Genomic DNA, 13,610 nt, shown 5'->3' on the forward strand with positions numbered 1-13,610 from the left:
AGTATCTTTTCCTGTGCTTATTGCCCATTTGTCTATCTTGGAGAAATATCTATTCGGATCCTTCACCGAATTTTTAATTGGGCTATCTTCTTACTGTTTAGTTTTGAGTTCTTTATATATTCCGGAACAAATCCTTACGATTTGCAAACATTCCTCGCATTCTGTGGGTTGTCTTTTCACTGGTTGCATAGGTTACAACACAAAGGTTTTCATTTAGATGTAGTCCAACTTATGCTTGTGGCGTCCTGTCTAAGAAACATTTGTCTAACCCAAGATTATGAAGACATGCTCCTGCTTTCTGCTAAGAGTTCTATAGTCTTAGCCTTTACACGTAGGTCTGTGATGGGTTTTCAGTTAATTTTGTATGTGATGTGACCCCTTCCCTTTCTTTTAAGGACCTTTCTGGGAAATTGCCTACACCACTCAGCTTTTATTCACTGGCCGGGACTTAGTTACATGGCCATACCCATTGTCTGTATGAGGTTGGAGAATGTGTATTTCGGGCATCCTGTATCAATTTTTTAAAGAGTGTTGTAAGCCTCCTCAGCCACAATCTTAGTCTGAGCAGGTCAATTCTATTGCTTCGTTTTTCTAATGAATTTGTTTGTCGGCTTTCACGAGGATTTAGCAGGCGAGTTTAGCGCGAACGGCCGCTGGCTCTCACTCCCTCCCTCGGAGACCTACCCCAAGGAAAACGGTCCCGAGTGACTTGGCCAGCCTTTCCCCCGGCAAATGTGGGCTCTGGCGTTTTTCACTTTGGGAAACCGAACCCGCGCACTTCGCGGCTTCCCCGTTTTCCCGCGCGTTGCCCCCGGCCCGGGGCGCGCCCGCCGCCCCGCCCCTCTTCGCGCCGCGCCCTCTCGGCCCGGGAGCCGCCCTCCCCGCGGGGGCGGCCGGCCGGGCGATAACACCGAGAGCGTGCAGCCGTGCGCCATGGCAGTGTCCCCCGAAGGGATCCCGGCCCCGCCAGTCGACACGCCGCCACCCCCGCCGGAAGCGCACACCTTGGAGCCCGGTTCGGTGAGCGCAAAGCGAGGGGCGCGAGGGGCTTGGAGGCTGAGCCGGGCGCAGAGCGGGCGCTGGGCCGGACGGGCCCCGGGACCTTCCGGGCGTCTGGGCGTAGGCCTTCAGCCAGCCCCGGCAAGCCTCCAGGTTGTTGAACTGCCCCTGGTAGGGTTTGACAGTTGAGAGCCGAGAGGCTTGAGGGTGTTCGGGAGCCCCAAAGGGAACAGGATGGGAAACCGAGTCCTAGGCAAGCGAAGTAAGCTGCTGATTCCTCCACCTAGTGAGGCCAGGGCCAGTCTAGGGCTCTTGTCCACCGCACTCCAGGTCTTCCCCAGGCCCCCTGCACCCTGGGCAGGCAGGACGCTGAGTGGTGCGTGAGGAGGCTGCCTCCCTTCCCCAGTCTCCGGGCAGGTGCTGCGGGCAGCCACAGCGACCCTCTCAAACCCGGCTTCCTCCAGGCGCCGGGCTCTCCTTGAGGAGACTGCCTCTAGAGATGTCCTTCCTGGCAACCGGGCTCCCAAGTGAGGGTGGCGGGCAGGCGGGAACCTAGGGGCGCCCTCAGCCCCTCGCATCCCCCCTCCCCCCATCCCCTGGATGGGGCTGGGGTGCATGTCATTCAGGGTGGCTGTGTTGGAGAGGAGTTAGGACGTCTCAACTTTCCCGCCGAGTGCAAAAATCCACTGCCCGCCCTGTGCTCAACGCGTTCATTCTGTCTGTGGCTTCAATTCCCTATGCTGACTCAGTGCTTCCTCTCCCGGCACCTCGGAGCAAAAGACTGTGGCCTCCAAGAAAGCAAGCAAGATTAAGAGGCCCTCTGGGGACTCTCACTTCCCAGGGAAATTTAGAAATTCAGGGTGAGATGAATGGCTAGAGGGGAAACATGGTCCATGAAATGCTAGCATTTCATTCTCATACCAACTCTATGAGGTGTATTATCCCCATTTCAAATGTGAGGAAATGAAGCTCGGCACACTGAGTACCTTGTCCTGGTCACACAGCTAGAAATGGCAGACAGAGTTTGCATTCAAATGTGTCGAATTTGTCTAAATCTCAAACTTGATCTCAGTTGACTGTGAAGGGCTTATGATTTAAGTAGGTAAAACTGTCTTCCTCAAGATTCCAAGATTGTATCATATACCTAGTTTCAGCTGGAATGTCTGTTTCAAGTGCCTTCTATGTATCAGAAACTTGATAGGTATGTTTAGTGGGAAACCAGGGTCCCATTATGGAGGGGGCAGGGTGGGGGGAGAGTTATCATGTTGGATTCTGCCTGTTGTTAAGCTTTCTGGAAGTTGAAATAGTGTTCACAAAAATATCAGAAAAGAAGCCCACATCCTGCCTCATGTGTGGGTAGGCAGAGTGCAGAGGACTGGATAAACCCTTATCTGGGAAGACCTTCCTTTCCTTTGGGGTGTCTGGCAAGATACAAAAATGGGTGAAACCACGGGCCTCGCCACTTCCCCTCCCATCCCCGGGCAAAAGATGAAAGAGAAGGATTCCCAGCGTCTTTGGAAGAAATAGCACTTTCCACAGTGTCTTCATGGCATTTATTCTTTTAACAAATATATATATTGTCTATATGCCCAGCATTGTTCTAGGTACTGGGGACATGGTGGTGAATCAAAGTTATATAGCTCATGCTCTCAGAGAGTGTATATGCTGGTGGGGAGAGGCAGAAAATGAATAAGAATATATCCTGTAGTTAGTACAACTGAGAGAGAGATTTGGGTGGTCAGGGAAGGCCTCTCTAAAGAGACGACATTTAGGCTTCAGCCTGAATGGCAAGGAGTCAGCTCTTGCAAAGACCTGGAGGAAGAGCCTTCCAGACAGAAGGGACAGGAAGTGCAAAGGCCCTGAGGCAGCAACAGAAAAGGTCATTTTGAGTAACAAGAAGGAGGAGGCTACCATGGTAGAGGAGAGCTATCTGAAGTGAGGTGGGAAAGGGAGTGGGGGCTGATTGGGTGGCCTCCTGTAGGCAATATGGGAAGGACTTGGAGTTTTATTCAGACTGTAATGGCAAGCTGTTAGAGGGTTTTAAGCAGAGATGAGACACAATCTGATTTATGTTATGAAAAGATCAGTTGGGCTGCTGGATGGAGAGTGGATAGTAGGGAACGAGAGTAGAAGCAGAGAAGCCACTTAGGAGGCTGTCACTGATAGATTAGGGGAATTGGGAAAGAGGAATCAGGGATGACTCCTAGGTTTGTGGTCTGAGCTGCTGAGTGGACACTGGGGCTATTTAATGCCATGGGGACGGGACGACAGGGTTAAGAGGTTAAGACAATGGGATGGAAATCAGGAGCTGTGGTTTTTTTTTTTTTTTTTTTTGGCGGTACGCGGGCCTCTCACTGCTGTGGCCTCTCCCGTTGCAGAGCACAGGCTCCGGACGCGCAGGCTCAGCGGCCACGGCTCACGGGCCCAGCCGCTCCGCGGCATATGGGATCCTCCTGGACCGGGGCACGAACCCGTATCCCCTGCATCGGCAGGCGGACTCTCAACCACTGCACCACCAGGGAGGCCCAGGAGCTGTGTTTTGACCATGCTAAGCTGAAATGCCTGTTTGGCAACCATGTGGGGCTGTGAGTAGACAGTTTAGTTTGAGTCTGGAGTTCACTGGGTAGCTTAGGGATATATATATAGGGATACACACACATATTATTTGGGGTCATAAGCGTTACTTCATTTTAGTGGTGGGTTGGTAAACAGTCTCTCCAGAAAAGAAACTCTGATTTTTGCTGTTTACTGATTTCTGTGGTGTAAATACTCTCACCATGGCCAATTTCAGGCTGCCAGTAATCACTGGCTTGCAAAAGTCCCGAATATTTAACAATCAGCTCCCGGAGCCATTGCCTCATTTGCTCATCAAAACATCCGGCACATATATACAATGGAATATTACTCAGCCATAAAAAGAAACGAAATTGAGTTACTTGTAGTGAGGTGGATGGACCTAGAGTCTGTCATACAGAGTGAAGTAAGTCAGAAAGAGAAAGACAAATACCATATGCTAACACATATATATGGAATCTAAGGGAAAAAAATGTCATGAAGGGCTTCCCTGGTGGCGCAGTGGTTGAGAGTCCGCCTGCCGATGCAGGGGACACAGGTTCGTGCCCCGGTCTGGGAAGATCCCACATGCCGCGGAGCGGCTGGGCCCGTGAGCCATGGCCGCTGAGCCTGCGCGTCCGGAGCCTGTGCTCCGCAACGGGAGAGGCCACAGCAGTGAGAGGCCCGCGTAACGCAAAAAAAAAAAAATGTCATGAAGAACCTAGGGGTAAGAAAGGAATAAAGACGCAGACCTACTAGAGAATGGACTTGAGGATATGGGGGGGGGGGCGGGAAGGGTAAGCTGTGACAAAGTGAGAGAGTGGCATGGATATATACACTACCAAACGTAAAGTAGATAGCTAGTGGGAAGCAGCCACATAGCACAGGGAGATCAGCTCGGTGCTTTGTGACCACCTAGAGGGGTGGGATAGGGAGGGTGGGAGGGAGGGAGACGCAAGAGGGAAGAGATATGGGGATATATGTATATGTATAGCTGATTCACTTTGTTATAAAGCAGAAACTAACACACCATTGTAAAGCAATTATACTCCAATAAAGATGTAAAAAAAAAATCCCTTGAAGTTGGCAGGAATATCCATTTGACAGATGAGGCTTAGAGAGATAAAGTGATTTATTCAAAGTCCACACAGGAAGCTGGTGGCAAAGTTAGGGGCCTCCCGACCCCCAGTTCACTCTGGCTTGCTGACTTGGAGAATAAAACAGACTGCAGCAGGAAGCACTGTGGGGAAATATAAGGAAGAACTTCCCCCTGGAAATGCTTAGAGGTCATGGTTTAGGATTTTTTTTTTTTTCCTTTTTCTGTCTCACTTCCTTTTAAGATGATTTGGGACAAATTAGGACTGAGAGGTTGCTGGAAAAGCCTTCAAGACATAGGGACCTCAGGATGCTTTTGGAAGTCAGGGGGCTGGAGGGAGCTGTTGGGTGTCTGTGGGGGCTTAGCTCCTGTGTCTCCCCCAGGACAGCGGAGCTGGTCGCCTCTCATTCTGTACGAAGGTGTGCTACGGCATTGGAGGGGTCCCCAACCAGGTGGCCTCCAGCGCCATAGCCTTTTACCTGCAACTTTTCCTGCTCGATGTGGCACAGGTGAGTGTGGGCAGCAGCCTCGGGGCCCCCTGCTTCCGTCTGCCTTGGTGTCTGGTCCTTTCACCCCACCTTTACTTCCACCCCCATCATGCTTGGTAGATGGTACTTCTGACCCGAGCCTGAGAAAAAAACAAATGCTATTGAGGGCAACCTCCTCAAGGATGTTTACTGCAGGCTGTTTGTAGTGGAAAAGTGGGAAGCAACATGAATGCCCCAAAATATAGAAGTAGTTGGAAAATAAGTTGGGCTTTATCCACATAATGGGCTACTGTGTAGTCACTCAAAAGAATGAGTTAGATCTATACCAGTTGACTCAGAAGGATTTCCATGATGCACTGTCAAGTGAGAAAAGTTAGTTTTAGAGAAGGGTATATAAAATGATCCTATTTTAGCAAAACAAAAACATGCCCCATATATGTGGGTGCATGGGTATATGGATGTATATATGTCTGTACATGATTAAAGGATGAGCATGGGGAAAGTAAATTCCGGAAGGATATCCGCCAGAGTGTTAATGTTGGCTATAGGAGGGAATGGTGGAGGATAGAGGGTAAACAAAAAAGGACTTATTAATAAGGTATCCATGATTTATTTATCTTTCTGTGATTTTTTAAAATGACGCTGATACGATCCCATTTGTGTAAAATTATAAATTGCAGATGCACATAAGGAAACGCAGGACAGGATGGTCAAAACACTCCTGGCAGTTGTCTCAGCATGGTGGGATTTCAGATGAGCTTTGCTCAATATTTTTCTGTACTGTTTGAATGTGTTTATAATTAGAGTGTATCCTTTATGTAATCAGAAAAATCAATAAATCGTTTTCACTGTGAAATACAAGGTCTGCCTTTGACTGTCAGCTTCAGTGCACGCTTCTTGCACTGAGCCCTTCAGGGGAGGATCTCTCAAGTCTTCTCCGAAAGTGACCGGGCATAAGTATAACAGGAATGTGCTAGGGAACAGCTATCACTCCCTCCCCCTTCTCTACTGGTGCACATATGCCCTCGGAGCTCTCTGGATTCCTGTCTTGGGGAAGAGACCAAAAAACCTTTGCACTGTGGCTCTGGCCCCTGTCAGTTTCCCAGATCTTCCTCCTGATGGGCGGGCAGGCCTAGACACCCTCTCTGACTCTGCCGGGCCTTGGCTATCCCCTCCCTTGTCCCTTTCAGATCCCTGCTGCCCAGGTGTCACTTGTCCTGTTTGGAGGCAAGGTGTCTGGGGCAGCTGCCGACCCTTTGGCTGGGTTCTTCATCAACAGAAGCAGGAGGACAGGGTCTGGACGACTCATGCCCTGGTGAGCAGCCCCATGGTCCTCAGGATCCTGGCACCCACCCCTGGCTTGAGGTCACTGTGTTTGTCACATCTGCTGCTTAGTGGATGGTTAGAGGACAAGTCTGAACAGTAGGTGACAGGAGTGGATTGGGTCTGACTGAGTCATGCAGGTGTCCATAGACCTCTCCCTCACCTGGTGGCACGGAGCTGGACAAACCCTCCAAGAGTCGCAGGCCTGGCCCTGGGGGTCTAGGAGTGCAGCCAGGCTGAGCTGGGTGTCTTGGAAGGTCTCACAGAGAAGATGTGACTTGCCTGTGGCCCCGGGAACAGGGAATGGCGCCACCCAGCCACTAAGTGCCCCAGCCCCTACTCCTGGCTACCTCCTCACCCTGGGCCACCTCGCACCCTCCATGGCTCCCACCTACCCTGAGAGCCCCAGCCCAGGGCTTCTCCAGGGGCCGAGAGCTTGAACCCAGAGGGGTGAGGTTGCTCCAGGCCCACCCTTTGCATCCTCTGTCCTGATGCCGCGGGGCGCTCCACCTGGGCTGTGCTTCAACAGGGTGCTGGGCTGCACGCCGTTCATTGCCTTGGCCTCCTTCTTCCTGTGGTTCCTGCCCCCCTTCACCAGCCTGCGCGGCCTCTGGTACACAACCCTCTACTGCCTGTTCCAGGCCCTGGCCACGGTAAGCAGGTGGCCCCCTTCCTCGGCCTGGACTCCTGGAACCCCAGTGCTGGCTGGAGGCCCCTCTGAAGTGTGTGTGTGCTGGGGATAGGGGTCCAGGTCCCCGCTGCCCACCCGCTTACCAGTTGGCCAAAGACCATTAGTTTTTCTCGTGGGCTCCAGGCTGGGTGCCCCTCCTGTCCCTCAGCCCCTAACTCCTGGTTGAGGGGATCAGTAGGGACGTGCCAGCCTGGCGCAGGCCTGGCCTCAGGAAGCTGCTGGCCTGGGTTGGCAGTCTGGTGGCAGGCGCCATCCTAAACTCTGCCCGGTGCCTCAGTTCTTCCAGGTGCCCTACACGGCACTGACCATGCTCTTGACCCCCAGCCCCAGGGAGCGGGACTCGGCCACCGTGTACCGTGAGTGCAGGCAGGCGTGGGGTGCGTGGGGTGGGATGGCTCTGCCCCTGGCCCCACGAGCTGTCACCTTGCTCCACGCTGTGTCCCAGGGATGACCTTGGAGATGGCAGGGACGCTGATGGGAGCCACTGTCCATGGACTCATCGTGTCTGGTGCCCACGGGTCCCACAGGTGCAAGGAGACTGCGCTCCCAGGACAAGTGTCCATCTCCTCCAACGCGGTGAGTGCCCAGGCTACCCAGACCCACTGGGATCCCTGTTTCGCGTCACTTGTTTCTTCCAGGGCCGTTTCTCCCCCAGGTCTCTTCATGGTGGTTTGGGGGCTCAGCTCTGCACACTATGCCCTCTCGTTCCTTCCCTGCTCCTGTAGCTGAGCCCAGGCCCTCCGTCCTCCCTGCTAACTCTGCTTCTGCTGGGTGCCTTCTAAACATGGAGTCAGACAACAGATCAGCAGGCCATCTGGAGGGGAGGAGGCGGACCCCAGAGAAGGGATGCGGTGGGGAAGGGCCACAGGCAGGGACAGGGGAGAGAGACAGCAGAACGGTTTGGTGTCCTGGCAGAGCCCTGGGCAAAACCTGACCTATGACCAGTCCTACCCATCCCTGAACGGGTGACTGCCAACGCCAACCCCACCCCCGGTGTGAAAGGGCTAGTACCCCTTCGTGTCTCCTCAAAGCAGGTCCCTTTTCAGCAGTTAGGGGACGTGCCTCTATTTATCCATCAAGTTCATCTTCTATCCACCCCCCAGCCCTTTCTCCTTAAGCAAATGACATCACTCACCTCCACCGACATTTGGGAATTAATGGTATGAGAATAATACCACCAACACCCATGGTTCACCACCCGTAAGAAAACATTACAATGAAGTCCTTGTGTACCCCCCATCCCCAGACCCACCTGTAGCCCAGCTACAGAATGTGCCTGAGCACAGTGCAAAGTGGAGCTGTAGAGCCCCAGAGAGAGCGGGGAAGTCAGTCTCCCCTTCCCGTGGCCCACGGCCCCAGTCTAGGGATTGCCTGAGTCAGGGTCGGGGAGAGACTCTGCCCAGCTGCCCTCAAACCCCATCATGGTGCTATGAGCCTGGGATCAGAGGGATTGCGACCTGCAGATTCACCCTCCCCTCTTCCATGCCTAGGCCCCACTGAGGCCTCTACAAGTGCCCTCCCCAAAGCTACTGGGTCACTGTCTGGGTGAGGGTGGAACAGAGGGTGGCAGTGGCCTTGGGTTGGAGAGCAGGAGCTGGGCAGGGCCTGGGATGCCAAGAAGTAGGGAGCAGGAGGCTGAGAACCCCTCCCGGGAGGCGGAGCCTCGTGTGAGCCAAGGCGAGAAGCATTCAGGTGCCTCTTGGTAGTTCCAGCTCTGTTGTTCCATCGACTTCACTTACGAAACACAAATTCATAGATAAAATCATCACGAATTTCAAGACAGCAGAGCATTAACTCCCAAGTGCAGTGCCTTCTGAATGTGGGACCCTGTGCAACTGTGCTGGTTCCACACTGGTGAAGCCCTGCCCATCTCCCTCTTTCCTCACCCACCAAAGGCAACCCCTGTCCTGAATTGGGTGGCTGTTACTCCCATGCATGCCTTGAATGTATTTTATTACATATGTGTCTTCCTCTGCATGCTAGGTAGCACCGTTCTGGTTTTGACATTTATCTGCGTCATCATGCATCACACTGTCTGCTCCTGGATCTGTCTCCCCACCCACTCCAAGCCCCTTATTGTGGATGCACAGGATCACTTATTCATCACTGTAACCACAGGGTCTAGCACGCAGAAATCAGCCCCAATGAACGTTTGCTTAAAAAAAAGAGAGAGAGTGGCAAACGGGGCTTAGACCCACGGTGGCATGGATGCCCACGGGAGGCAGAGGGTCAGCAGAAGGACCACTCTGGGCCCTTAGATCTCCCTCTCCTGCTGGGCTGGTTGGGAGGAGGGGCACCCCGCATCCTTGGGCTTGGGCTGAGGGTCCCTCTGCTCCCACTGGGAGGTACTCCTGCCCGGCCCCTGGGTATCCCCACCTCCGTGGGTTGGAGACATCACCCGCACTGAGGTCCTGTCCTGTCCCACAGACTCGTCTCTACTCCATTGCAGCCACTGTGGTTGCTGTGACGTACCCCGTGTGCAGTAGTTTGCTCTGCCTGGGGGTGAAGGAGCAACCGGGTAGGTGCGGGGTGCAGGCAGGGTGTGGGAAGAGGAAGCTGCGGCCGGGCTCCTCTTGGGTGTGGGTTTGGGTTTTGAACTCCACCAAGCCAAGATGTCCCCTTCCTGTGTTGCAGATGCCTCTGCCCGAGCCTCCGGCCAGGGCCTGAGCTTCCTGGCTGGGCTGCGGCTCACAGTCCGGCACCCGCCCTACCTGAAGCTGGTCATCTCCTTCCTATTCATCTCATCAGCCGTTCAGGTACCTCTGGCCAGGCTGATCCCCACTGGCTTGGCTCTGGCCATACTGGCCCTGCGTAGGTTCAGGTGTCTCTCGTCCCCACGGCACCAGAGAGAAACCAGTGGCTGGCAAGCGCCTGGCGAGGCTGGTGCTGGGAGGAGAGAAACCTGCCTAGAGCTTGTGGGGCTGGGGAGGGTCAGGGCCCAGACACCAGGAAGCTGACGCTGTCTCGGGTGGTTCTCAGCTGTGCCGGGGAGGGGGACTAGGAATGGCATTTATACCTGTGTCAGGGATAAGCGTCCTTCGTTGGGGAGGGGACTGCGTGATGGCGGTAGGAACCGGACGCTTGAGGTCCCAAAGGGGAGGCCAGACTTGAGACCCTAGCCTTGCCCTTGACTTCCACGTTTCTGCCATTTCCCATACACGCCCACTTCCTGGCGACTTCCTCAGGTGGAGCAGTGCTACCTGGTCCTGTTCTGTGCACACGCCTCCCGGCTACATGACCATGTGCAGAGCCTGGTGATAACCATCCTGGTGAGGGGACCTGGGGCGGTAGAGGCAAGGGCGCTCGGGGGCCTGAATTGGGGATGTGTGACCCTTGCCATGACACACGTGGCCGGACTTCCGGTGGTCAGTGTTCTGGACTCTGCTGTGGTCTTCGTCACCTGCATTTCAGCCGAGGGTGGAATTGGGGCCAGGGTCATAAAGTTCACAGCCACTGTTTCCAGCCAGGGGGCAAGGTCAACGTCGAGCGTCCCTCCTAAATGTCAGGGCTTTGAGGGCCTGGCACAGGCACAGGCGCAGGGGGCGTGTCCTGGGCTGTGATGATTCTGTCCGCTCACAGGTCTCGGCAGTGCTGAGCACCCCGATGTGGGAGTGGGTTCTGCAGCGATTTGGGAAGAGGATGTCGGCCTTCGGGATCTTTGTGAGTGAGGCAGGAAGCAAGGCCTGGAGGGATATGGGGGGGGGGGCAGTGACCTGGGAGCCTGAGCCTCCTGGGGACCGGCAGTGCTCAGTGCCTAGCAGGGGACCAGGCGCAGGGGGTCATCAGTAGAGCGGTGAGTGGGTGCATCAAAGAGCCGTTGAGGGGGGGTGATGCAGGTGGAGGGAGCAGCTAGTGTGTCTGTCTCCCTAGGGGATGGTGCCATTTGCAATCCTGCTGGCTGCTGTGCCCACAGCACCCGTGGCATACGTCGTGGCCTTTGTATCTGGCGTGAGCATTGCCGTGTCCTTGCTGCTACCCTGGTAGGCTGGGTGAAGGGAAATGGGAGTGGGAGCCTCACGTCCTTCCTACTGGGTATCCCTCCTCCTTCACATCAACCTGCTGTCCCAGGCCTTGTGCACAGGCTGCGCTGGGGAGGGGCCCTCCCCGCCTTGCGGGAGATGGAGGCTGCCAGCGCCATCTGTGGAGCCCTCCCGAAAGAGCGCCAGGCGGCAGGAATGGTGGACAGCTGTGTGTTGGGGAAATATTGCCTGACTCTGTGGGCCGGTCCTGGGCAGCGGGGACCCAGGGGTGAATCTGACTCACTCTCTGTCCCCAGAGAGCTCCTGGGCTGGTGGCTGTGGGGAGGATAAAAGGGATAATTCTGCAGCCCCCTCCCCCAGGTCCATGCTTCCAGATGTGGTGGATGAATTCCAGCTGCAGCACCAGCACGGCCCAGGGCTGGAGACCATCTTCTATTCATCCTATGTCTTCTTCACCAAGCTTTCAGGTGCAGGCGCCCTGGGCCTCTCCACTCTCAGCCTGGAGTGAGTCACAGAGCTGGGCTGTACCAGAGGCACAAAAGACTAGCGGCGTGGGAAGCAGAGGGCAGAGTCCCCCACCTTAGCCAGCCAGGGGTCACCCGTGGGTCCGGAGGGTGTGTGGGAACCTCCACCCTAGCTTTCTCTGTGCACATGACTGGGAGGGGCCCTTCTTGGTGGCTGTACCCCTTCTGAAGCCTCTGCTTCCCACATTCTCAGCTTTCTCTGAACTCCTCCCTGGTGTCTTCGTTCCCTCACACTCCATCCACCATAGTTAGGCTGATGTGGCCAGGAAACTATCCAAGTTTCAGGATAGCATGGGATTGGGCATTTGGGACCCCTCCGTCAGGAAGCCAGGCTCTGAGCTGGATGCATGGGATGGTGTTTCCCCAGCTTTGCGGGGTATGAGCCAGGAGCCTGCAAGCAGGCGGAACAGGTAGTGGTGACCCTCAAAGTCCTCATCGGTGCCATACCCACCTGCATGATCCTCATCGGTCTGTGCATCCTCCTGGTCGGCCCCACTCCAAAGGTGCCACGTCGGAACAGCTCCCGCTCCCTTGGGAGGTAGGCACCTCTCGCACACGAGTATACACAGGAGGGCTGCCAACGCCCGGGAGGCATGCAGATGTGCACGGCTCTCATTTGGTCACCTCCACCTGATGTCCCACAAGCATGGCAGTCAGTCTAAATGGGCCCCAAACCGAATTTATCTTCTTCCCCAATTGCTGCTCCTGCTGTGCCCCGGTCCCGGTGGATGGCACCACCCTCCAGCCTGAGAGCCATCTCCGCTCTCCCCGCCGCAGGCTGCACCGAGCAGCTCTCTCTGACCTTGTTCTTCCCCCTGCGAACCACCACCCCCCATCCCACTGCCCGAGGGTGATCTGCTCACTGTCTGGCTTTCGCAGTGGACTGGGGGGACCTTGAAAGCTGGGTCTGTTTTCTTCATGTTTGCGTCCCAAGAGCTCAGCCCAGAGCCTGAGGCCAAGCAGGCGCTGCAGTATCAACACGTCTGGTCCAGCAGACGTTCACGAGCCTTGTCCACGTTTTTGCCGACGCTCATGTGTTTACAAACACGAGTCCATGTAGATACAGAGGACCACGCACGATAGGCAGAAAGTGGCTTTGTCATGGGTCCCTCACTGCTTGCTGTGGACGGCCTGGGACTCCAGCCCGTCTTACTGTGCTCATGCGCTACACTCGGGGAATAACAGGTGGATGGGGAACTGCTTGGTGGGACTCGGGAGAACAGGGTTTTAGCTTCATTCACGGGGTTGAGAAGGGGAGGAGCTGCTAGAGAGACAAGGAGCAGCCACTGACACTTCCACGGGGCCCCACCCACGTCCTCCTTCCCTTTGGTTTCTTCCCTTTCCGACAGGAGGACCAGCTACAGCCTCGCTTGAACTTGCGACTCGTGTGAGCTGGAGCGGCAGGAGCAGCGTCTTCTGGACTCCAAGTCCCCCTTTCTTCTCAGCCCTTCGGCACCCCTGCTTCCCAGTTTACACACGACCTGTCTTTTCCCCTGGGATATGGCGTCTTCGGTGACTCTCCTGAAGGGAGTGGCCTGGGCTCCAGGACCCCCACCTGTCATGTCTTGCCTGTTGACTGCAGGACATCTCAGATAGGCCTGTGCCCCTGACTACCCAGCTCCAGGCAACCTGTGACCTGGAAAGCATACCAGTAGCAACTATTCCTGGAAAAAGGAAGCCCCTACCAGCCTGGTCTGCAGACTTCCTGTGGGAGCACCAGGCCCACCAACCTGCTTGGATGGCAAAGCTACCTGACAGGACAGACACACAGAACTCGTTTCCCCTGATGTTCCACTGGATGTCTGAGAGAGGCTGACAGCACGTGAGTGGGCAGAGTGGGGACAGACGGACATGCTGGGCTGTCCAATTAGGAGAGAGACAGATGCAGCGAGGCCAGAAGACCCCAGAGGGAGCGAATGGGGCCAGTGGTGGGGATACACTGAGCAGGGCATGAGG

At 55.2% G+C, this 13,610-nt stretch overlaps 1 protein-coding gene across 1 annotated transcript; it reads left to right on the forward strand.

The window, feature by feature from the left end:
- The first annotated feature begins 321 nt into the window (after positions 1-321).
- LOC309798247 (sphingosine-1-phosphate transporter MFSD2B-like) lies at positions 322-13,154 on the forward strand. The gene is made up of 14 exons (XM_082646492.1): positions 322-1,020; positions 5,032-5,157; positions 6,327-6,451; positions 6,989-7,112; positions 7,428-7,506; positions 7,596-7,726; positions 9,578-9,668; positions 9,785-9,906; positions 10,336-10,419; positions 10,730-10,810; positions 11,021-11,130; positions 11,491-11,634; positions 12,022-12,192; positions 13,004-13,154. Exons 1-14 carry the CDS (start codon positions 733-735, stop codon positions 13,026-13,028), a joined length of 1,701 nt encoding a protein of 566 aa, XP_082502618.1. The 5' UTR covers positions 322-732; the 3' UTR covers positions 13,029-13,154.
- Positions 13,155-13,610: the final 456 nt, after the last annotated feature.

This window comes from Mesoplodon mirus (genome assembly GCF_964341445.2).
Source record: "Mesoplodon mirus genome assembly, contig: HAP1_SCAFFOLD_2379, whole genome shotgun sequence".
NCBI lineage: Eukaryota > Metazoa > Chordata > Mammalia > Artiodactyla > Ziphiidae > Mesoplodon > Mesoplodon mirus.